The following is a 24,421-nucleotide window of genomic DNA, read 5'->3' as shown; positions in this document are numbered from 1 at the left end:
CCTACTGTACCCCGCACCGACTGTTCCCACCGTTCATAGTTCATCACTTATTCCCCAGGTCCCACAAACACGCTTTCGTTGCTCATTTTGCAATTCAGCAGTGTAATTACAGTTCTCTAAAAAGAAAGAAAAAGAAAAATTTTCTTAAAAAGTGGGTTTCCCCCGGCTGCTACTCTCCTGAGTTGAGGAGCATCGACTCACGCACACCACGCCCCCCACGTGGTCACCTCACCGGAAGCTGTCAGAGCGACTTCAGGCGGTGCCGGAGAAGGAGCGCCTCCCCGTCGGCGCGCAGGTCCCTGGGGCCTCCGAGCCCACACCTGTCGAGGGATCTTCCCAGATGCCTTCTAAGACCCGCGTCGAGGTCTGCTTTAGCCTGATACTCGGCCGCAGCCGCCCGAACAGAACACCCCACACAGGGCAGCTTCAGCAGCAGAACCCTATCGTCTCACGGCCCGGAGGCTGCACGGCCAAGATCCGGGGGTCGGCAGGGCAGGCCCCTCTGAGGCTCCCTCCCGGCTCGCGGGCGAGGGCCCCTTCCGGCGGTGCCCTCACACGGTCTGCCCTCCGAGCGAGCATCCCTGCCGCCGTCTCCGTGGGTTCCAACCTCCTCCGCGTGTAAGGACACCCGTCGTTACTGGATTAGCAGCTCAAGACCTAATGGCTTCATTGTAACATGTTCACTCCTGCAAAGGCCTGAGCGCCAAATGCCGCCACTTCCTGAAGGTAGAAGGGGACTCGGTTCAGCCCCAACACTGTAAATTCACTCAGTGAGGAACACCAGCCCCACCCGCAGGGGATCCATCCTTGCCGGCACCAGAGACAAGCACACCCCGACTTCCACCTTTGGCTTCCCAGGGCGCAGCACGTGGAAAATGGGAACGGACTGTAAGAGCGTTAAAGTGAGTGTCAGGTACACGAGTAACTTCTCTGCCACCTCCGCCCTGAACCTCAGGAAATACACATGACAGATTTATGTGTCTACTTGACAGTGAAAACCAGTACCCAAAGGGCTGACTACACAAAGGAAACCTGGCAGAACTCAGGGAAGCTAAAAACAAGCAACCTTCCAAACTGATCCTGACATCAAGTCCACCTCTAAAATACGCAGTTTGGGCTTTTTTTTTTTTTTTTTTTTTTTTTTTTTTAGGGTAGAACCAACAAATCCATCTTCCTTTTCCAACATCCTGAAAAGCAACTTTACATCCCAGAGACTAGTGAAATGAATCACCATCGTACTACTTCGAGGAAAAAAATTCAGATAATCATTACCCATCACAGGTTTTAATGTAACACCCAAACTGCAAACCCATATCATAAAAGAACCTGCACAGGCTTTCCTTTATGAGAGGAAGTCCCTAAAAGTTTTCCTTGCCCCTTAATGTAACAATACATCTATTTATGATAACATTAAACACTCTAGAATCTCCCTAATGTATTTTAATATTTGAAAGGGAAAATGAAGCACGTACTAAATACACCCCACTGCAGGAACAGTAAATAGTGCGCTGATGCTCTACTTGACGAAGCAGAGTCCACAAAGACCCCTGAGCCAGAACACGCAGCCTAGAAAAACAAACCGTGCTCCGTGCTAACCAGTGACATGCTGCTCTGGTTCAAAAACGACTTCCAAGGCCAGCCAACCCCACTGCTCTCGCTCTCACCTGAAGAAAGGTTACATAACCTGCATGCTGACTGAATACCTGTGAATGAGATCATCTCAGCTGTTTCCATTAAAATCTGTCAGCAAAGGTTCACTTCATTCCAGCTCTACCAACACGCTCAAGAGTTAATCTACAGTCTCGCCAAATGAGATGACTTCCGTCAAACCACTGTGTCCCCACCCTCCAGGAAAAGGGCGGCAGGGATAACACTTTACGAACCAGAATCTTAATGAGGTTGATGGCATACGTAAGGTGTGGAGTCATCACGTGCCCAGATGTCTTGCATGGCTCGGAATCAGGACCTTCCGGTGGGCCAGGAGGCCAGCTCACCAACAGGCACAAGGAGAAACCCGTGGCCGGTTTCCCAGGGCTTCTTCCCCACAGCGGGCCCCTTCAGCGCCCCACGAAGGTGTGTGTGGCGCGGGGGCGGGGGAGGGGGGAAAGACACTCATCTTTCCAAACAACTTCCACTGAGATCTGTAGCAACAGGCAGTGAGTCAATGCAGTACTGTGTGCGCAACACTTTCTGCACAGTAGGGCCAGAAAGGGAGGAGAGGTGACCCAGCTGTGCACTCCTTACTTCACAGGCAGGGCGGACCCCAAACATCCAGGAAAAACATCCCTAACAGTTCCTACAACATCCTGCTAGAGTCTACAGACTCAGAACCCTTCTAGCTTCCTATGGTCTAACTCCAATTCTTGCCAGGACAATTAAAACATATTCTCAGGCAACATGTCTTTAACCGTTCTCTCTTCAGAGGAAGCAGATGGTAGAATGGATGCAGCTGGACTGGCCGCAGGATGGCTGGACTGGGGGATGAGGAGAGACTCTTCTGTCTCCTTGCTGTATGTAAATAAAGTACTCTCCTCCTAACTGAGCCAGAAACCGCTTGCAGCACTGCCCTGGGCAGGGTTCCACAGACCATCAAGGCCAGATGACCCAGGGTTTCCCACCTGACAAGGCGCCACTGATAGCGTCTTCGCATTACACATAAAAATCAACCCAGTGACAAGCCAGTACAAACTAGGTGTTTCCAGACACTCAGGAGTCCAGCCCAAGATAAGAGTCCGAGAGACAAACAGAAGAGCTATAGGGGTGCGCTGTCTCTTATTGAAATGGCTGCTCCATCACCCTCCTGTGAAGCCCCCGTCAATCCCATCACTAAGTCCCACCCAACACATCAACTCACTCACCAAGTGTTTACCAAGCATTCCTACAGTCAGGCAGTGCTACAGGTTCTGGGAGTACAGAGGCAGAAAGGACAAGCCCCACACTCACAGCCTCACTCTCCTGCGGGGAGACCGACCACAAGCAAATTAATAAAGATACGGTACCTCGAATGGTGCTAAGCAATGTGGAAAAATAAAGTGGGGGGGGGAGATTGTTATTTGATATGAAGTCACTGGGGAACACATTTCTAATATTACAATAATTCACACAAGAAATGATGGTGGTATTAAAAAACAACAAAACAGCTAATACTTAAGTGGTGCTGATTATGTGCCAGGCACTGTTCTAAACTCACCCAACCCCACGACAACCCTTTGAGGGGGTACTATTATTAGTCTCCCTTTAGAATGAAGAGGACAAGCACTGGAGGAGCAGAGCTGCTTCTCCAAAGTCACAGAGCTCCTAGGTGAGGCTCAGGTACACGCCTGCTCCACAGCAATGGGGCAGGGATGCCAGGACTTGGTGGCAGATGTGACAGGGAAGGTGAGAGGCAAGGATGGAGCACAACTCCCATCTGTCCCTCATTCGTAAACAGAGGCAGGCTTTTAAGGGGGCCTGGCATTTGAGAAAACTGTCTTCAAAGAAGGTAAAAGGGAGTGACCAACCCAAAGAGTGAAAAGGGAACTTGAAGGAGGCAGACAATACAGGGTCGAAAACCAAAACCAAAACCAAAACCTAGAGAGTTCTCTTGAGGTGCAGCAGGTTAGGGACCTGGCATCGTCAATGCGGTGGCTCGGGGCTCAGGTCACTGCTGTGGCATGGACTCGATCACTGTCCCAGGAACTTCCATACGCCATGGGTGCAGCCAAAAAACAAAAACCCCCAAAGCTAAAAATTATTATAAAACTGTAATTAATATCCTCATAACTAAGAGAAGATACTACACTCATGAGAAGATGCTATTTAGTGGGGGTGAGGGGAACTCCTGGAAATAAAATACAACAGAGAAGTAAAGGCTCTCACACGGCAGGATGAAGAGACACAGCATGAACAAAAGGAGAGCTGACGCTCATTCCAAGAAGCCCAACATTCAACCAACACAAGTTCTAGCTGGAAAAGAACAAAGAAAAGGAAGGGGAAATAATTCCCTTAAAAAAAAAAAGTGTGTATGAAATTATTCTGGAACAAAAGGACATCCCTTTCCAGATTCAAAGGCCCACTGAGTATCTATCTTAACGAGTGGGATGAATGGGCACGGTTCCGCAACTTTTCAAGGTTGGAGAGAAAGTCTCAAAGTCTCCTCCAGGAAGCGGAGCAGAGGCCACAGAGGAAAGGAAATCGATGGCCTCAGACCTCGCAGCAGAGCTCACGAGGCAGTGGGAGAGCCACCATCCAAGCCTGGCACCGGGCACGGCGGCTCAGGGGCACCCGGGCCAAATGCCCCGAGAGATTCCAACCCCTGCTAAGGAGTATGGGACAAATTAATGATACAGTCATGAAATACTAAGGAAATGCTAACAAAGAGCAAGACTGGGAGAAACAAAAGACGTGGAAGAAATTTAATCAGTGGAGACACTGTAGGCTGTCAACAGTTCACATACGCACAAAGATGTAACAACTGAATGGGTGATGGAACCCCAAAGTGTAAAGAAGGATGCTGAGAAGGGGCAGAGTGTGTGTGAGTGTGAGTGAGTGAGAGAGACAGAGAGAGAGAATATGCATCTTCTTCCATGGGAGAAATTCAGTATCTACCTAAACCAACAAAGAGTGGCTCAAGCCCATTCTTTTTTTTTTTTTTTTTTTGTCTTTTTGCTAATTCTTTGGGCTGCTCCCTCGGCATATGGAGGTTCCCAGGCTAGGGGTCCAATCGGAGCTATAGCCACTGGCCTACACCAGAGCCACAGCAACGCGGGATCCGAGCCGCGTCTCCAACCTACACCACAGCTCACGGCAACACCGGATCATTCACCCACTGAGCAAGGCCAGGGACTGAACCCGCAACCTCATGGTTCCTAGTCGGATTCGTTAACCACTGCGCCACGACGGGAACTCCTCAAGTCCATTCTTTCACCGTCCGGCAAACGGAGCTGGAGGGCGGTGGCCGGGGGAGCAGAGAGCAGGGGTGAAGAAGAACCAGGATGGGCCGGGGGCTCACTAGGCTGTTTTTATTATAAGCTCTGGAACACTTTCACTTATTAAAGTATCTACATGCATCATTATCTGATACAAACAGACAGGAGATGGGGAGAGGAAAAGACATGAGAAGACCAAGGGGGCAGAACAACATTTAAGGGATGGGACAGAAAGTCAGATAGGAAAAGGGACGCTGCAGAGGCAGACGGAGACACGGGGCGCACGCTGCACGGAAGGCAGAGGACGAAAGCACGTTAAAAAGTGTCAATGTCCTGAAGAAGAAATATGGTGATTAGTAGCCAAAAAACCATAAAGACTGGTGGTTCGCTTTTTTTTTTTAATTCCTAAGAATTTATGCTAACAAAATTATTCAAAAATTGAATAATGCTATGTGGGAAAATATACACATTAAAGTGTCATCTATGATGAGGAAACCGAGAGAGAGGGTCCAGGGAAGAGCTGGGAAAGGACGGGAGCAGAGCATCATGCGAGGAGGTGCTCTCAAAGAGCCGGGAAGAAGCAGGGAAAGGACTGATGCCTACAACCCCACAAACGTTTCCCGACACCTGCCTGGGAATCTTCAAAGTATATACAAAACAGGAGTTCCCGCTGTGGCGCAGTGGTCAGTGAATCCGACGAGGAACCACGAGGGTGCGGGTTCGATCCCTGGCCTCGCTCAGTGGGTTTAGGATCCGGCGTTGCCATGAGCTGTGGTGTAGGTTTGCAGACGCGGGCTCAGATCCCGCGTTGTTGTGGCTGGGGTGCAGGCCGGCAGCTGTAGCTCGAATTAGACCCCTGGCCTGGGAATCTCCATATGCTGCTTGTGTGGCCCTGGAAAAGGACAAAAAAAGACAAAAACAAAAAAAACAAAGTATATACAAAATAGCTGCTAATGAGCAGTATTCCTGGGATCCGCAGCCTCCAGCAGACTCTTAAAAGGATCCATGCCTCCATGAAAGCATTCATTTAAATCACAGTGTTTAAAGTATTTTTCACGTTTACAAAGGAATGGTCACAAGTTTATGATTACATTTCAAGTTAGAAATATTTTTATCACCTTTAATTAAAGAGTGCAATGGATCTCATAAGTAAAAGCTGTAGTTCTTACAAGTTAAAAAAATTAAATATGAATGTAGGGGGGTTTTTTGAGCATACTTATGGAAATTAGCTAGTTTACTAATTCAGCAAGGAATTTTCTTTAATACTTCAAAAATCGACTATATCACAGATTTTTTAAATTTCACTCAGTACTTTCAGATAATAAACAGAAATAAATATCCAGAGGAGAAACAGCCGGGATGGGTCTATGTGCGTGCATCACACTAATAAACACGTTCCTGGGAGTTCTCGCTGCGGCTTAGGCTTAGAGGGTTACAAACCCGACTAGTATCCATGAGGATGTGGGTTCGATTCCTGGCCTCGCTCAGTGGGTTAAGCATCAGCGTTGCCTAGGGCTGCAGTGTAGGTCACAGACTCGGCTTGTATTCTGCATTGCTGTGGCTGTGGCGTAGGCTGGCAGCTATAGCTCCGACGTGACCCCTAGCCCGGCCACTTCCATATGCCGCAGGGGTGGCCGGAAAAAAAAAAAAAAGTGTTTCTGAAAGTTGGAGGCAGTGACCTCTGTGAGGAGGGCAGACTGGACGCTGGCACGCTCAACCCACAGGTAAGGCTGCCTCTGACCAGCAGCACAGACGGAACTCACTCCGTCACTGCGCCGGGCCTCAGCTCCGTCACTGCCAACGGGCACTTCAGCTCGAAACTTCTCTACACAGGGATCTCCAAGTCCAAAATGTTAGGACTCCACCAAGTGCCGGTATGGTAAACACTGGCCATCGGATCTCTCACTGAGATTACTTTTATGTCTCTTACAGCAAAGGAAGTTAAATTACACATTTCTGCCGGCCTCTCTGCTGGCGTGTCCCTGGGGGACTATTTTGGTAAGTTTGTTGTTTTTCAGTGCCGCACCAGCAATCAGTGTCCGGGTGTTGCGTTTTAATAACAGTCTGAAGTCAGAGTCAAGTGGGGCTCTGTGCTGTAAGCAGCAGGCGGGTCCTTGGAAAGTTAAGAGTTGCTGCTGACACAGAACTAGGGAGGCACGCCGCCAGGCAGAACCAGGACAAGGAATGTTCTTGCGAGTGGAGCAAGGGTTGCATTTATTGAGGGCTCTGAGGAAGAATTGCACCGTGAGAAATACGTTCAACGTAAATTCAGAGGCTAACCTGAGAAGTAACCAAGAGATCCGAAGTTTTAGTTTTGCAGGAAGAAGCTGAAACTACAAGGTTTTCCAATTACTAGTTGGTTAAATTAGATATTTAAAATGTGCAAAAGGATTGCAAACTCATCCTCCTCTGTCTCCTATGTCCAAATGTCTTCAGAGATTTACTTCCTATAATTAAAGGCTGCAGTTCTATCATGTCAAATTCAAGTCTCCTGTTCAGTGTAGCAAAAACGGGGGAAAGACATTTTCAGGATGGACTTTGAACACCGGCCTCGAGGAGAAGAAAAAAAAAAAAAAAAACATGAGTTTTTAAAAATTAAATTATAATGGTTTCACTTTGGGATAAGAGCAATTCTCTCTGAAAAATCACTATCCTAGGTGCTTAAAAATGAAATTCTTTTCTCCTATGCAAGGCATACCTGGTGCCAAAAAAAAAAAAAAAGTCCAGAATTATCTGTTCTAGTGTACAGACCTTCAGTGTCCTTAATCAACCCCAACTGATTCTACGAGTGTCATAACGCAGCAGTTTCAGAGAGAGTTTGCTTTCTTTAGCGCAACATAATTTTGTACACATCAATACACCTACCCACATACATCCAAATACATAAACTGGCTTTTTAAAAAAAGTACCTGGTGAAAAATACAAAACCGGCTACAAATCCCAGGCTGTTCCAAAATAAACCAGTTTAAAAAGATAAACTTTTTTATGGTGAGATGTTAATGACATCATGTTACACTGGAAAGAAAGAACCTCTCAGAGAACGTGCCTGTCTGTCACCTGGGGGAACCGAGGCCATCACGAGGTACGTCTGCTCGAGCTTAGCTTCCCCGCTGGTCTGAGCTGCCGTGGGCCTGCCATGGGCAGAACGCGGCAGGCCCAGGCTAGCACGTCTACACCACAAGGTTCTCAGCTCACAGCGCCGGCATCTGACTGTCGGGCCACCAGCTCCCAGTTTTTACTGAGTGTTTACACAGAAAACTTAGAAAATGTAAAGACGCCATTATTTATACTGACTTCCAGAAAAGGAGCTAAAGCCAGCACCCCTCCCCCCCCCCAAAAAGGGTACTTAAAAGTGTTAAGTGCCGTAATGCGTTCTGCTCTGGAGTGCTCAAACGCCTCTGTGGCTACAGCACACAAACTCGCCGCAGGAAGAGTCTGCAGAGTGATACTCGGCTACGGCGGTCAGGAGCAGACATCTCCAGATGTGAGGCGCTGACATTAATTTTTTTGTTTTTTAAATTTTAAACTGTGCTTCCTTCCTTGAGTCTCTCACTAGCTCCACAAGTCAACAGCGTTCTATTAAGTAACTACTCTTATTTTGTCTCTAGTAGAAAACAAAATATTTAGTGTTGGCGGGGGTGGAGAAATCACCAGAAAATACCTAGCTGACCTTTTTATTTATTTCTTTTTAATGGGCGCACTTTGCGGCATACGGCCTTCCTGGGCCAGGGATTGAATCCAAGCCACAGCTGCAGCAGCGGCAACACCAGATCCTTTAACCAACTGCATGGGGCTGGGGATCAAACCCGCACCAATGCAGCAACCCAATCTGATACAGTGGGATTCTTAACCCACTGGACCACGGCAGGAACTCCAGCACCTAGGCGATCTTGATGCAAGCAATCCCATTTTATAAAAATATCTTTTGGAGTTCCCGCTGTGGCTCAGCAGGAACGAACCTGACTAGTATCCATGAGGATGCGGATTCAATCCCCAGCCCTGCTCAGTGGGTTAAGGATCTGGCATTGCCATGAGCGGTGGTGTTGGTTGCAGATGTGGCTCAGATCTGGTGGTGTTGTGGCTGTGGTGTAGGCCGGCAGCTGCAGCTCCAATTCAATCCCTAGCCTGGGAACCTCCATATGGCGCAGCTGTGGCCTTAAAAAAGAAGAAAAAAAAGAAATCTTTACTTTTTCCCGAAACATTTTCAGCTGAACTGACACTGTGGCCAGGATTTATAGTATATCAAAACAATGGCATGGGGCTGCCAGGCCAGTGCGAAGGGCACAAGTGAACACGATTCACCACAAATTTAAAGTGGAATATGGACTTTTCAAAAGAGAGAAAAACCACTGCTGACAAGAAAAAATTCAGTTTTACATAAATATGTGTAGTTTAATAAAATAAAATGGTTGTTTCTAGATGCTGGGCATTTGAGGAGTCACTGTATTATTTATTCTACTTTTGTATATATTTGACATTTGCTGCAAAAAAAAATGAAAAGAAAAAAAAAAAGCTCTGTAAAAAGATCAAAGCAAGTCTACAGCTTCCCATACTATCCAAGAGACTTGCCATTGGACATTTTATATGAACTTTCGCCAATGAAAGGAGTTGCCTATAATCACTTTCAACTGTCCAAGGCTGACAGGCACCCTGAAGTAATTCCAACCAGATCCTTAAACTTAAGAAGTTTGCCTCATATTCTTAGAGATTAAGCTGCTCTTGGAGATAGTAAATAAAATCTTTCAAATATCCACTGCTCTAAAAATAAAAATAACATCCTGGCAATACCACCCTACGTGAGTGTGGGATGTACAGCATTCACAATGGAGCTACAAGGTGATTAAAAGGTACCCAATCGACAGGGGCAGACACATGCAGGTCCTTCTAAGTCATCTGTGTCTAAGAGCCCTTGGTCCCTCCAAAATCTCACTCGCCGGCTCTCCTTTCCCAACACCTGGGACTGGATGGATGTAGCACGCAGAGGATTAAAACCCTATTATAAACGTCTCAGCTGCAGGGCCCAGTTGCAAATCCCAGTTTCTCATATCTCAGTTTCTAATATCACTCTTCAATAAAAAGAAGCAGCAGGGAACACACAAGGTGCGCCTACAGCTTCTCATGGTGCCAAAAACAAGGAAGTGTTTTCAAAAAAAAAAAAAAAAAAAAAACAAAGAAAGAAAAGAAAAGAGAGTTCCTGTCACAGCACAGCGGAAACCAATGCTATGACAGGAACCATGAGGTTGCAGGTTCGATCCCTGGCCTTGCTCAGTGGGTTAAGGATCCTGCGTTGCTGTGGCTGTGGTGTAGGCCAGCAGCTGTAGCTGGATTCAATCCCTAGCCTGGGAACCTCCATATGCCGAGGGTGTGGCCCTAAAAAGCAAAAAAAAAAAAAAAAAAAAAAGAAAGGACATGTCTATAGGCCACAGGAGCCAACTGAAAGTGCTGCCGATGGCCCAAGCTAGTGCAATTTGATCAGCAAAATAAATAACAGTATTGAATTCAAACCCAAAGTGTAAAATCAATATCCATGTGTATTTACTGATATAAATAACTGAAAATGGAAACAAATGGCGGGGGGGGGGATAGTTAAATCTCCTGTATGGACACCCAAGAAATTTACATAGCTCCTTCTCCCTCAAGGAGGTGGACGGGAGCGCATCCCCACTTAACGTGGGCTGTGCGCAGGTACAGGATGGACAGGGGAGGAGGGGTAACTTTACAGCAACGTGGCCAGGGGTTCAGGGCCCAGCGGTCTTGAAAGCACCTGCTATCATGTCATGGGACCCGCACTGCAACTCTGTCGTCTTCCTCCCCAAGACACAGAATGTTCTACAAAACTCCAATGCTCCTCAAAACTCGACGATCATCAAAAACAAGGGACTGTCTGGAGAAGCCCAAAGAGAGAGGGCAACTAAACACACTGAGGGGTCTAGAAACAGACAGAGGATGCCAGGGACTAGTAACACTATAAGGAAATCTGAATCAAATACGGAGTCTAGTTAATAACAAAGTATTGGGACTGGCTCCTGGTTGTCACAAACGCCAAAAGGCAAAACCGGAAAAGGACACACAGGAACTCTTAGTACCCACACATCTAAAATTATCCCAAAAGAAAAAGAGTATTAGTAAAAATAAAACAACTATAAGTGGCCTCATTCCAGGTGAAGGACGGGAGATGGATGTCGAGTCAAATTAGCAGGAGAGTGAGAGGCTCTAGGCTTACACCCTCTCCTTTTCACACACACACACACTCACGTGCACGTGCCCACACACACTCAGGAGCACTGGTCTGGTCAACTCAGATCTCCAGCACCATCTTCATCCGACTTCAGGATCACCCACAAATTTGAACAAAACACAGCAGCGAGAAATACCATGGCTACGAGACATGAGTGCAAGGGGTAGGCTTCTACAACAAATCCAGGCTTGCACAACAGATGCAAACCTTTTTTGAAGACACAGCCCATGAGTAAATTTTCTTTGTATTCCCTCCATTTCATGCAAATTTATTGATAAATCATACAGATGCGTGAGTGTACCAACATGAACTATAACCTTCAAAAACCACGCAAGTCAAAAATTTTAAAGGATGAAATTTAAAAGTTGCTGCGCTGCAGTTCCCGTTGTGGCTTAGCAGAAACAAATCCAACTAGTATCCACCAGGATGCAGGTTCGATCCCTGGCTCTGCCCAGTGCGTTAAGGATCTGGTGTTGCTGTGAGCTGTGGTGTTGGTCGCAGACACAGACAGCTTGGATCTGGTGTGGCTGTGGCTGTGACCCAGGCCAGCGGCTGCAGCTCTGATTCGGCCCCCAGCCTGGGAAGTTCCCATCTAGTTCCGCGAGGAAACATGCTAGGAGTTCATCGGGGGTAGCGATCTCTAAGCCTGGGAAGAAAGCAGGTCTGAGGAGGGCATGTGGGGCTGCAAAGAGGTGAAAAGGGAAGAAAGGACCAGGGAAGGATGACAGCACTTGGGAGAGGAAGGCGGAGCGTCAGGCAGGTGCAAAGAGAACACGAAGATCTCGCAAATTATGGGCAGATCGATGCTGCTGCTAAGAAAGGGCCGTGAGAGGTGGGAAGTGGAGGCAGCAGGGGCAGCAGAAAGTCAGCTGCAAGGCCTCCCTGCCCACAGCTTCCCAGAGCGGGTCGGAGGCCTGAGGCTCCTCCAGGTGCACCGCAGCTCACGGTCTTGGCACATCTATTTGACTCAGGGGTAATTCAAGCCTTTTAAAACAAACACGTAACACGGTAAAACGCAAAATCTGCCAAGCTATCAAAAATAAAATGTAAGGCTTACCACTGCCCTGCCTGCCCCAGGGCAGGCCGCTCTCTTGCAGCCATGGGAGAAATGGCAGAGGCTTTCAGAGAAGGAAGGGCACCGCCTTGTTGTGGTTTCAGGCATCTGAGACATCAACTGCGCTCACTCTCCCCACGTGAATCACAATCAAGTCAAATGAAATTTGGGATCTCTGCGCTGGGCTAACCTTTGCAAAAAGCCTTCTGAAACAGGGAGGTTCTTTTCTGATCTGTCTGTTCTTTGTGGCGAATAACTGTAAGGCCAAGGCGTGATTCCAAATTCGTCATTTGCTACAATTTAAAACTACTTCGCTCCAATATTTTTCTCCAACACAGATTTTACCATAGATCCTCGGCTTTCTTCCAGTGTCTTCACATCAGGACTCACAGAAAAGCAGCGATTCGAATCTAAAAGGGACCCTAGACAACAGCGGTCTGCCTCAGACCAGGAATGGTGGCCAGCTTCTTCCTTCCTATACTATTCCTTTAGTCGCAGCTGAGTAATACATAAAAATTTCAAAGAGGGAAGCATAGCGAGAAGACCGCAAAAATACACGGTGTTAAAAGAGAGAGAGGGAGGGAGAGAGAGAAAGCAGGTCTGAGGCATTCGTCTCTCAGAGGGCACTTCCTGAGGGGACGCCTCCGTCCTGTGCTGGTCCTACCAGAGCCCACGTCAACGGGCTGCCCACATGGATGCTTTAGGCGAGTGTACAGTTCCCTTTGGGATCAACGAAACTCAGGCTGCCCGTCCGTGTTCCTTTCAGTAAATTAAAACCAGCATTTGTGCACGTGCAGGAGCTTTACTCATCCTGACATTCAAAAACAGGTTCGTTACACAAAAGCAGACTACTGGAGATCATCTGAAGAGTTTCTAGCATCATTCCCCAAGATCATGAATTTCAGGAAGGAACAATACCAGCCCACCTACCATACTTCATAAGGCAGATTTCTATCCAAAGGACTTCTTCTTCACTCATCATATAACACGGTACTCTGAGAAACAAAGATTTCTTTCTTTTTTTTTTTTGTCCTTTTAAGGGCCGCACCTGCGGCATACGGAGGTTCCCAGGCTAGGGGTCCGATCAGAGCTGTAGCTGCCAGCCTCCGCCACAGCCACAGCCACGCCAGATCTGAGCCCAGATCCGAGCCGCGTCTGCGACCTACACCACAGCTCATGGCAACACCGGATCCTTAACCCACTGAGCGAGGCCAGGGGTCGAACCCGCATCCTCATGGATACTAGTCGGATTCGTCCTACTGTGCCACAGTGGGAACCCCTTGAGTTCCTTCTTTGAAGCCACAGTCAATTCCATGATAACCCACTGAATTTACAAAGACATCTGAAGCAGCCAAGAAATCTAGGCTGCCAAGTGCCTAACCTGCAGCTGACAGCAACCCTTTAGGTGGCTATCACCATCATCCTTTCTCAGCTGCTGGGTCCTACGGAGCCTGGAGAGATCAAGCAGCTGGCCGAGGTCGCCAGGGCTATTACAGCGGCAGAGGGAGGCCTCGCACCCAGACGGACTCCAAAGTCCAAGTTCCGGTTACAACTCCTGCTCCTCCCGTGAGCCGTTCTACTCTCAACGGGGCTGAAAAGCTGGATTTTTTAGTATGTCCACCTACAAGGACTTTTTTGAGGGCCAGTCCGTTTTAACCCTTTCAGAACCCTGGCCATCCCTACGTTATGATTATACTGCCAAGTCTTTTTTTACCAGCAGGACAGCTGGTACCTAAGTGACACGGCCCACAGGAGACAGCAAGGGCCCCCGGACTTTCTAAATTTCAAGAGAATTAATTGCATGAACAGTCAGCACACTGCTATCAGCAACACTGTAGAGATTTGACAGTGCTGATCAGCTACAAAACTGCCGGACAGATTTCCTATTAATGTGCAAAGGAGCATATTGAGTTAACCCCCAAAATATCCCCAACGGAAAGCAATTAACAGCATTCCCAACCCAAATCAGATCTCAGGCCTCGGAGCCATGTATTCTGACGAGAATTTGCAATGGCAAGCCGGGTGAAAATAATTTTTATTTCTCAGAAGCTGTTTAAAAATAAACACAAAAGTTCACACTTTAGAAAGCACTTCCTTTACTTCGGAAATCTTTTTCAAGATACAAGCCTGTTTGTTTAATCTAAAACAAGAGCCCAGGTTTCACAAGCTGCTGTTTAATCAGTAGCAGAGGCCCACCGGCTTCACAGACTTCCGTGAGGTCCTTTATCTGGCCCTGCTAAAAGCTTCCTCTGTACTCGGTGACCTAATATGCCACAGAACAATGGAGGTGGGTTTCCTCGTGTCCCCACTACCCTGATACCAACAAGCCGTGGACTCAGAGGAACTGCCTTCACGCGTACAAGCTCCTTCTTCGTGATGTGAATCCTGAGAATCTTACAAAAGGCACATAAATAGTTTCCAAGAGAAGGAAGGTCTGATAACTATGATCTGGGGAAAAGCCTTTCCTACCTGTAATCTTAGCCTGGTACGTGAACTGTGAGTCAAACAGCGGACTTCCTCTCTCTGCTTAAGCTTCCTAGGATCTGTCTACACAGGTCCCTTGCAGAAACAGAGATCCTCAGGAAGAGAGGCCCCCAGGGAGGGCGTAAGGAACTCTCGGAGTGACAAAGAGAGAGGCCCCAAGTAAAACTCAACCAAGAAGTGCTCTCTCGCCTGATGGGCAAAGGTAATCCACATATTCACAAAGCTTATTATGACTGAATAGGTAAGTAGCCTTTTCAACTTCAGAAGCTAGACAGGATTTTGGATGCCAAAGAAAGCGTGGAGAGGGGAACTTCACTTTAAATGGTGAATTTTAGTTAACTGCCTCATTTCCCCATGCAAACAGGCTGGCAACGGAGAAAACTCAAGTATTTTTCCCAACCTCCTCTTGAAAAGCCATGCTTTCTCCAAGGCACTATAGAAACCAGTCTGAGCTCTCCGAGAATAAAGCCAAGGGAGGCCAAGATCCTATGCAATGGATCTACCTTGAATTTGACGATGGCCAGCCCGCCCTTCGTATGGAGCACAGGCCCCCAAAGTGAACTGTTACCAACACTGAGCCGCTCTTTTATCGATCATGTGTGTTCCAGAGGGGTTCCTCTTTCGTAACCAGGGAGCTCGCTTATCAGAATTATCTCAAAGGTTTCTTTATTCTTTTTGGTCTATTACATCTTGGTCAAGAAACCACCTCCGTAACGGGGATTAATCATCTCTATGAATGGAAATTGCAGCCCCCCACATCTGCGTGTGACTGTGCACCTTTCCACACAATTTAACCCCAGCTACTTGTCATTCACATGCCAGCAGTCTAACCATACACCCTCCAAGCGACGGAATATGAAGGGAAAATCCACAAAAGTTGCTCTAAGTCACAAAATAGTTCTTTATGATTTTTTTAATGGCGAGTTCTAATATTTCCATTTATGGATTAATTTTCCTGATTGCTTGGTTTTGTAATACTGCAACAAAAACTTCAATTCATAATTCATACCTCCATACAATAGTAAGAGAAGGGAATAAAACGCAAGTTAAGAGGTTTATAGGCAGACACATTTCCAAAGGTTCCCACACTGAATGTTTTTCAAAATATGTAAAAATTCGATGAAGTGCAAAGTCATCTGCAAACTTCTTGACTCCCTTGCACATACATAAATACTTTTGTCCACTATCCTACCCTAGTGCTATTCTTCTTGTCTCGTCTTTTTTTGGCTGCACCTGCGGCATATGGAAGTTCCCAGGCCAGGGATCAAACTTGAGCCACCACAGAGACACTGCCAGATCCTTAACCCACTGCGCCAAGCAAGAATTCCTCTAGTGCTAATTTCCAATTTCACCATCAGTATCTTTCAATATCAGCATCTCCCCACACAGTCTTTTATATTTCCCAGGTACTTTGTGACTCTAACCTGGGCTGCCTGCACACTCTGCATAATATTCACCCTTCTTCTCTATCAGATCAGAAAGCAGAATTCATCTTACAAATATTTGATCTAAGGCAGTGGCAGAAATTTAGCCATACATTGCATGGTACAATGCTACCAGTTAACACTCAACCTAAGGGCATTCAATGACAAAAGGTGGTGTGGCTGTGGAAACAGTTACGAGTAACTTTCGTTGCAGATGTGTTTGAAAACTACGTCTTTACAAGAGACAGTACCTTCTGCATTCTGTCCCCAATTAACATCATTCTAAAATAACTCTTGACCTCCAGAGTATTCTAAACAGCTAAGAGACTTCAAGTGGTAAAGCGGAAAAAAATCACCCTACTAGGGGTTTTAGTTGTGGCTCCAACTACAATTTAGCTGTGTCACCTTGGGGTGCCCAGGGCCTCAGGATCTTCAACTGCAAAACAAAAAGATTGGACTAAATTGTCCTTAAGGACCCTTCTATCTCTAAAATTCCATGAATCTATGATATTTCAGTCTCCTCTCATTCCAAAGATAAGCAACAGATAACAGCAAGTTAGCCTAGATTTTTTTTTTTCCCTTTAAAAAAAGTATCCAACTTAGGATGCTTTCCTGGATTGAAGTTTTATATGGGAAAACAAACCACAAATGAAAATGATGTGGAGAAAATGGGAAGAAAAGAAGAAAAATCACACACTGACGTAGCTAAAATAGAAACTTCAATCACCCTTGGGCCATTCTGTCAATAGTTATTCAAAGACTGCTACTCCAATCACTGGCTTCCTAAAACAGAGCTATTTATAGAGTTGTTTCCTTCCCATCCCCAGAGATTCAATCCGAATAAAAAGCACAGCGTCTAAAATCAATTTACAACTTCAGAACAAGTTGCAAAGAGCGAAGGAAACTCTGCGCAGCTCCCCCAAGTCATTTGCATTTAAGTATGATGAGGGCTAAGAAACGGTTCTTATTATAAGATGTGAGACAAGCACAGGAGGCAGGTGACATCTGGAAAAGGAAGCAGAACTGCCAAAAAGGGATGTAGGCTGAGGACCTTCGGGCAACAGGTCCAGAGCCGATACTGCAGCCTACCCGGGGCGGGGCGGGGGTGTCGGTCGCTGCGGCCCCGCTTGCTGCCCTCCTTAGCCCCAACCGCATCGCCTCGCCCCCGCTTCGGCCCTGGAGAGGCAGCCCCCGCTCCCTCCGCCCCACGCCCCTGCGGCAGAACCTCCCTAATCACTCGCTTCCCCGGGCCTCTCGCCCCGGCAGGCCCTCCGATTCCTCGGCGCTGAGGCCGGACCGGGCCTGCAGCCTCCTCCTTCCTCGCCGCCCCCGTCGCAGCGGCCCCGCAGCCCAGTCCCCGCAGCCGGGTCCCTGCCTCGGGCCCGCTCACCTGCACCTGTTTGCGGAAGTGGTGCGGCCCCGGCATTGCCGGCGGCCAGGAGCAGCAAGAGCAGCAGCAGCGACGCCGGTGGCCCCGGCATCTCGCCCACAGCGCGGCTCGGGGGCCGGCTCTCGGGTCGTCTTCTGTCCGTCCGTCGGTCGGTCGGTCCTGCCTCCCTCCGTCGCCTCAGCGGCACCCGCGCCGGCTGCTCCAGAGCACACGTCGCTTCAGCCCAACCTCAGCCCGGCCCCTGGTCCGCACCCACCGCTCAGACCACAGACACACCATCCTTCCCGCCCGCCCGTCTGCGCCGCCACCGCCACCGCCTCTTAACAGCAGCAACGGCAGCCGCTCTGCGGAGCCGCGGGCCCGGGCAGCCGCGCTCCCACCGCCATGATGGGCTGCGTCATGTGACGTAGGGCGGGGGCGGGACGGCGTGAATGACAGCCCATCCCTCTAATCAGCAGTTCCACACAGACCACGGAGGCCCCGCCCATCGCCCTGGCGGAGGGAGGGCGGCCGCCCGGTGCGCCCCCTGCAGACCCAGGAGTGCGTGGGAAGCAGGTGATGCCGACAATTATTTTAAATATTTAAAAAAAGAGAAGTATAAAGAAGATAATAAAAAGCATCCAGAATCCATTCTGATTTTTTTCTAAGTACTTTAAAACATGTAAAAATAGGCCTGTTTTATCTTCTGCCTTTTCTACCTGCAAGAGGCGTTTTAGACTTTCCTCCTTAGGTTGACCTACACATCCTATCACCCATCAAGGAGCTTCGGGATTTTTTTTTTTTTCCAACCCAACGAGAACAGAGTACCACTCCCCTAGCACCCACTAAATTCAGCTCCTGAACTCAGGTTGTTTCCCTGTCCTCTCCCGGTAACCTAGCACACCCTTTCCGCCGTCAAGACTCACCTGAAGGATGACGTCATCTAAGAAAGCCTTTCCCAGCCCCAGGAGAAATGACTATCACCTCCTAGTGCCCCGCCCTGGCCCTGGGCAGACTGCTAGCCCACCTGCCATATTTTTTTGTTCCTGAGATTGTAAATTTCCTGAGGACAGGAACTGTGCCCGGAGGCAGCTGGGCAAGTACCCCGGGACTGGTGGAGGCCCTGGCCCCACTAGGCATCCTCTAAAGGGATGGTGCCTGGTCCTGGTCTCAGCGTCAGGAAGGAGCAGTTCCTAGGTGCCTGCCTCTCCCCACCAATACACAAGGCGCAGCCAACAGGTGAGGAGAGACCATCCTTCCTCAGCAAGGGTAGAGAAAGTACTTTCCCAGGAGAAGTAACATAGTGATCAGAGGTCTGGAAGTTGGGAAAATGCGGGGCTCTTCTGAAGAATGCACTCATAGTCCAGTTTTGTGCATGAGAAGGACTGATGTGAATTTTATCAGATGGAGCTCTACCAACTGGCAGCCTCAAAGCCTCCCCAGTTCTCCAGACTCCTCAACCGTCCATCCTAAATGCCAGCTCTCTGTGGTGCTAACCCCCTGCACAGACACACAGACTATGCCCAGAGAGTATCTGCTGAATGATTAAGGCAAGCCAATAAACACCTAAGAAAACAGATAGCTGGAATGTGGAAGTGCCGGGTTAGCCTCTATGGCTGTCTGCTGATGTCTACCTGGGAAAGGAAAGCGAGGCAAAGGTCTAGAAAAGAGACACAGTCACCCTGTTGTGCTTCTCCTTGGATCAGGAAGCTCTGGACTTTGAGTTTGAGGAAGCCAGGGAGGGCTCAGGCTGTGTGCTGGGAGGAGTCACAGTATTTGTTTGCAGTACTGCAGGTCCAACCAAAGCCCTGCCTCATAATCCTTGTGGCTGTTAATCATAATTAAACTGTACTCCAACAACAACACACCAGACCACAATCCCAAAGCAGGTTTCGTTATTATGTGAACATCCCAAAGTTGTTTTTTGTTTTGTTTTGTTTTTTTAAAAAAAAAAAAACAAAACTTCCTTTCCGCTTCACGGAACAGGGGTTAAGGTACACATTCCTCAGAGGGTGTCTGATGGAAACATCTACCCTACCACCTACTGCGCCACTCACACCTTTGCTCAGGGCTTCTCTTAAAGACTTCGAGTCAGAAAATTCATAAAGCAAATGAGAGCCTATTTGCTTTGTGTAGTTTCATCCAGGAAGCAGAAAACAGCCTTTGACACAATTTGGGATTAGATCGCTATGATGAGAAGCAGTATCTTTCAGGGTTCCAATAGCTGTTCTCACCTGTGCTCAGCCTCTTCCAATTTTTCTTGCATGTGAAGCCATCACTTGGATGACTCTACAGGCATTGTCTGTCCTGCCAGCAAGCTCTGGCGGAGGGCTGGATGTGGAGGGCTGTGGATTCAGTTGAGTGCTGGATGAGCAGGTATCTCTGGAGTCTGGAGCCCAGTGGGTACCCTAAATGCTTGCAGGGCTGAACTGGATCAAATGGTGCATCCATGAGGGGCCTGTCAGTGGTATGCTGGAGCCAGCTGGTACCAGCTCATGAAAACCAATCGTTAAACCTTTAGGAATTTTGCATGCCAGTTGTTAGACACAGCCATTGTTGAAAATGAATTTATGTAAACCTGCAATTAAAGAAATTATATTAAAACAAAAGTAGTAAGGAGAAGCATTTTCAGAATGGGAAGCAAAGAGAACAGCGGCATAAATTGTCAAAATCAACTTCCGTAGAACTCTAGAAATTAGCTGAAATTAGCCAAACAACACAAGGAGCAATTATTAAAGAAAAATGGCTGAATTCCAGTAAGGGCTGTGAGCTTTGTGGCATTTTCACTTGCTGTAGTCCCATTCTTCTCTCCCATCTCCATGGCAGCCTTAAAAACACCAGCCACACAACCACAATAGCTGTAAAAATGAACAGCCTATCAGCTACTGGAGGGGACAGAACAGGTTTGGAACTCCTCCAAAAGCTGCATCTTCAGAGAACTGTCACTATTTGACCTGGCAGGAAGCTCCCTAGAAAGGCACCATTCTCAGGATTTGTCTTTATTTGATAGGACTCGGAACTCCCTAAGTGAAAACAGCTCTATTCTCAGTTTGTTGCAAATAATCAATGGCAATTGTTTAACATTACAGCTTCCTGAGCCAGTGATACCGGTTGGCCAACTAAAAACTTAAAAGAGAAATTTAGAGAATGGGCTTTGAAAATCTTCAATTTAGTCCTGGAAGTCTAGAAAGGCATAGGCATGCACGAGGCTGTGCACATGGCCAAGAAAGACATGAGAAGACGCAAATCTTTCATCCCTGGCTGAGGCTTTATACGAGCAGGGGGTGAAGGCTGAGGCAGAATTTTAAACTGCAGAGTATCGAAGGCATGCCTCAACACATGTACGTTTATCAAAAACCAAGTAGACATATTGGTTCAAGGAATTTAAGGAAATCTCTGTAAAAGCATTAGCTGACCATTAAGCTAGCTGAACACACAATAAAAAATGCATGCTTTGCAGAATTAATCCAGGAAAGTCACTAAACAAATGAATGATGGCAGTAGCAACAACAACAAATGGCAAAAACAAAATAAACCCTGGGAAAGGGGAATATCAAAGAAAACTAGTTTCCAGAATTGCCACATTATGTGATTTAAAATGTACAGATTTCCAGGAGTTCCTGCTGTGGCACAGTGGGTTAAGAATCCAACTGCCATGGCTCCGGTTGCTGAGGAGGTGTGGGTTTGAGCACTAGCCCAGTGCAGTGGGTTAAAGGATCTGGCATTGTTGCAGTTGAGGCATGGGTCACGGCTGCAGTTTGGATTTAGTTCCTGTCCATGGGTGCGGCCATTAAAATAAAATAAAATAAAATAAAATTTTTCAAACAACAACAACAACAACAAATTACAAGACATGAAAAGAAACAGGAAAATATCCAACACACACAGTATAAAAAAGCAGTAGTAAAACTTTTCCTGAGGAAGCTGAGAAAATGGATTTAATAGACAAAACTTATATTGTTGTGAGCCACACGGGAAGTCCAGACAAAACTTATAAATAAAAACCCATAAAATTAATTTTTTAAAAAAACCTTGTAAATCAGCAATGTTAACTATGTTCAAAAAACTAAAGGAAACCATCTTTAAATCATTAAAGGTTGGGAGTTCCCGTCGTGGCGCAGTGGTTAACGAATCTGACTAGGAACCATGAGGTTGTGGGTTCGATCCCTGCCCTTGCTCAGTGGGTTAACGATCCGGCGTTGCTGTGAGCTGTGGTGTAGGTTGCAGACGCAGCTCGGATCCTGCGTTGCTGTGGCTCTGGCGTAGGCTGGCGGCTACAGCTCCGATTCAACCCCTAGCCTGGGAACCTCCACATGCCGTGGGAGCGGCCCAAGAAATGGCAAAAAGACAAAAAAAAAAAAAAAAAAAAAAAAAAAAAAAAAAAAAAAAACATTAAAGGTTGGCTGAAAGAAGTTAAACAAGACCTGAATAAATGGAAATACATCCCACGTGCATGGATCAGAAGATCCAAGGTGATGCTGGTGGCTGTGTCATCCTGGCACACGGTTCCCAGGTGGGGCCTGCTGACCTCTCTGCTGCCCAGCCCCCGTGGTGGCTGCTTAACGTCCTGAGCCCAAGCCCAGCGCTTCTGTGGCTGCCCACTGCTCTCTAGCCACTTCTCAGCCCAGCCTCTCAGAACCTCAGCAGATTCTTGAAACCAACTCTCAGCTCCTTCAAGCTTCAGCAAGGCTCCTTGGTGGCTCCTTCTGGTGGGGACAGCCAGCGCCACCGGGATGGTCCCGAATCAGACTATCTTCATCAAGCATTGGCTGCAGTCAGGCACTGCACGGGGCAGTGGACATCTCTGCTTCTTGTCAGGGCCTGGCCACCCATCCCTGTCACCGTCTGCCCCCCAACTCGTCGTCATTCCCCAGAGCACTTTTCACTCTCTGCTCTTAGGCTTATCACTCGTCACTCTCTGTTAGAACAGCAGTCCCATGAGGGGCACCCCTGTTGGTGGACGCCTGGCTGCAGCCCCACTGCTAGAAGGCTCCTGGCACCCGTGGGACCTCCAGCTGCCATTGTGGAGTAGCTGTGGGTTCACGGTGTGTGGGCACCCAGGCTGGCCAATGCCCCTGTGTCCAGCCAGTGCATCCCTCACAGTCTGCAGGGTGAGCCAGCCAGAGCCAAGGCCACCTCCCCAGCTCTTCCAGGAAAATCTGGCGCAGGCTTAGCCCTCTTACCCCATTCAACCAGACATAGGGCTTTATCGCTTCCCCTGCGTCTCGCCCACGTCCACTCTGCCCCCTTCTGACCGCCACTGCCCAACTGGGTCCCCAGCTGCCCTTGGGGGTCATTCTGTCCCTTGCCCTCCCTCCCCTCTGCCCTGTCTGCTTTCCCCAGTGTCATCTTCCTAGACAAAGCTCTGCATGTCACTCTTCTTCCTAAAGGCACGCTGCAGCCCTTGTCCACCCAAGGCTTCTGGCTGGTCTGCCAGATTTCAGTCTCCAGCAGCCCTTCTTCCCCGCATGCTGACCCCTCCCTCAAAGGCGTTCCCTCCATTCTTCCTTCTTGCTGTTGATGCAACCTGGGCTGCTCTCTATACCCCCTCCTGATTCCTTCTCCAGGCCCCTCCCCGTGCCTCTGGCAGGACCCCCCCCCCTGCAATCATGATTGGGCTCCTTGTTCTGCATTCTCATGGCTGCTGTCTGTGGTCCGAAGCCTCCTCTAGACCTGGGCATGTGTTCTGTTCACATCTGCTCCTCACCTGTCATTCATGGATGAGGCCAACAAATGTCGGAGGTTGTGATGTATCATGCCGAGTCCAGGCACCAGAGTGAACCAGAAGAGGAGGCCAGGGGGAGCCAGGGCTGCCTTGAGAAGGCTCGCCTGGCCCAGCTTCCTGGCTCCCAGCCCGTGGCACTGAGGCTGCCATACAGGGGTGACCTCCTGCCTCAGCCCCAGCCAGGCCAGCCTAGGCAGAGGGTATTTCAGCAGAGCGGGGACTGGCACGTGGGCACAGGGTGGCTGGGCAGGAGGTGCAGGGGCCTCGCCTGGACCCATTAGCCTATGAACACCATCCTCTGGCCCTTCCTCCACTCTGGGCCAGAAGAGGATTTTCAGGAAGTGAGGCCTAGGAGCTTCGAAGCAGAGGGAATTCTGGGGGGAGGCTCCTGCAGCAACGCTACCCTGTCCCACCCCAGCTGGGGCAGCAGAAGAGGGAACTTGCCTTATTTTTTCTGTCTGCTCCCAGCTTCCCAGGAAACAAAGGTGTCACGTGACCCCAAAGACAACCAATAAGGAACTGACTCTGCCAGAAACCTGGGGCCAGAGTCACCAGGTAGTAAACACAGGTCCTGTTTGCAGTTGGTGCCTGATCCTGCCTGGGCTCCTCTTTGGGCTCAGGGCCCAGTGGGAAGCCTTGGCTCACCAGCAGCACCCTCACCCCCACCCTGGCTGCCCGGGGCCCAAGTCGGAGAGGCCCAGGCAACTCCCTGCACCTCCCTGCATCCCACCTTCTGGTGCCCAAAGCTGTTTCAGGCGTTACCAACATCCGCCAACAGGCTGGGCCTGAATGTGTGTGTGGTTCCTTCTCTGACGCTCAATGAAATGTATTACTTAATAGCAGAGGGAGGCGTGACCTTTTTAAAAGTCCCAGATTGCATTAGAAACGAGGGGCCTTTTCACTGCTCCCTGCACACCCAGCTTGTAAGCGCAAGTCACAGCTCCTCCAGGAGGGCAGGCGTGTGCCCCTCTCTCGGATTTTCAGAGACAAGCCGCACACAAGGCCGGACTCTGCTCGGGATGTTGGGACATGGGCTGTGTCCCGGGTGACACGCAGGCATTTCCGGTGTGTCACTTCGTTACGTCCCAGAATGACTCTCCAGGGCTGGAGCTGTGCCCATTTTACAGGTGTGGGCATCGGGGCATCGCAGCATTCTCCAAGGATGATGAGGTTGTGGGGCAGATTTTGCTCATCAGCAGGAAGGGCTCCTAAGGAGGCTG

At 48.6% G+C, this 24,421-nt stretch overlaps 1 protein-coding gene and 1 long non-coding RNA gene across 5 annotated transcripts in view; one reads left to right on the top strand and one right to left on the bottom strand.

Moving 5' to 3' along the window:
- Positions 1–23,682, bottom strand: part of LMTK2 (lemur tyrosine kinase 2) — a 92,744-nt gene extending 69,062 nt beyond the window's left edge. The window contains exons 1-2 of one of the 3 annotated variants that reach the window (XM_085016446.1): positions 23,646–23,682; positions 19,711–20,054 (exon numbers count right to left, since the gene is read on the bottom strand). Coding sequence is in view for 2 of the 3 variants with exons in the window: in XM_013995356.3 (XP_013850810.2) it covers positions 17,498–17,588 (91 nt within the window). In the remaining variant the exon portion in view is untranslated. Of the gene's footprint in view, positions 1–17,497; positions 17,897–19,710; positions 20,055–23,645 lie in introns of those variants that run through there. The other 2 variants (XM_013995356.3, XM_021086090.2) reach the window with 2 other exon arrangements.
- On the top strand, positions 1,118–13,362 carry LOC146404350 (uncharacterized). 2 transcript variants are annotated; one of them, XR_014840103.1, is made up of 3 exons: positions 1,118–4,696; positions 5,809–6,429; positions 11,780–13,362. It is a non-coding gene; the product is annotated as an uncharacterized LOC146404350 (long non-coding RNA). The 2 variants fall into 2 exon arrangements; XR_014840102.1 differs by lacking the exon at positions 11,780–13,362 and adding an exon at positions 9,056–9,419 and having other exon boundaries at positions 5,809–6,537.
- Positions 23,683–24,421: the final 739 nt, after the last annotated feature.

This window comes from Sus scrofa, chromosome 3 (assembly GCF_054392235.1).
Source record: "Sus scrofa isolate SSC_HxYL_T2T_F1_AM1 chromosome 3, Sscrofa_HxYL_maternal_Yorkshire_Landrace_v2.0, whole genome shotgun sequence".
Taxonomy (NCBI): domain Eukaryota; kingdom Metazoa; phylum Chordata; class Mammalia; order Artiodactyla; family Suidae; genus Sus; species Sus scrofa.
Note: the sequence above shows the minus strand (reverse complement) of the source record. Positions and strands in the feature narration are given on the sequence as shown.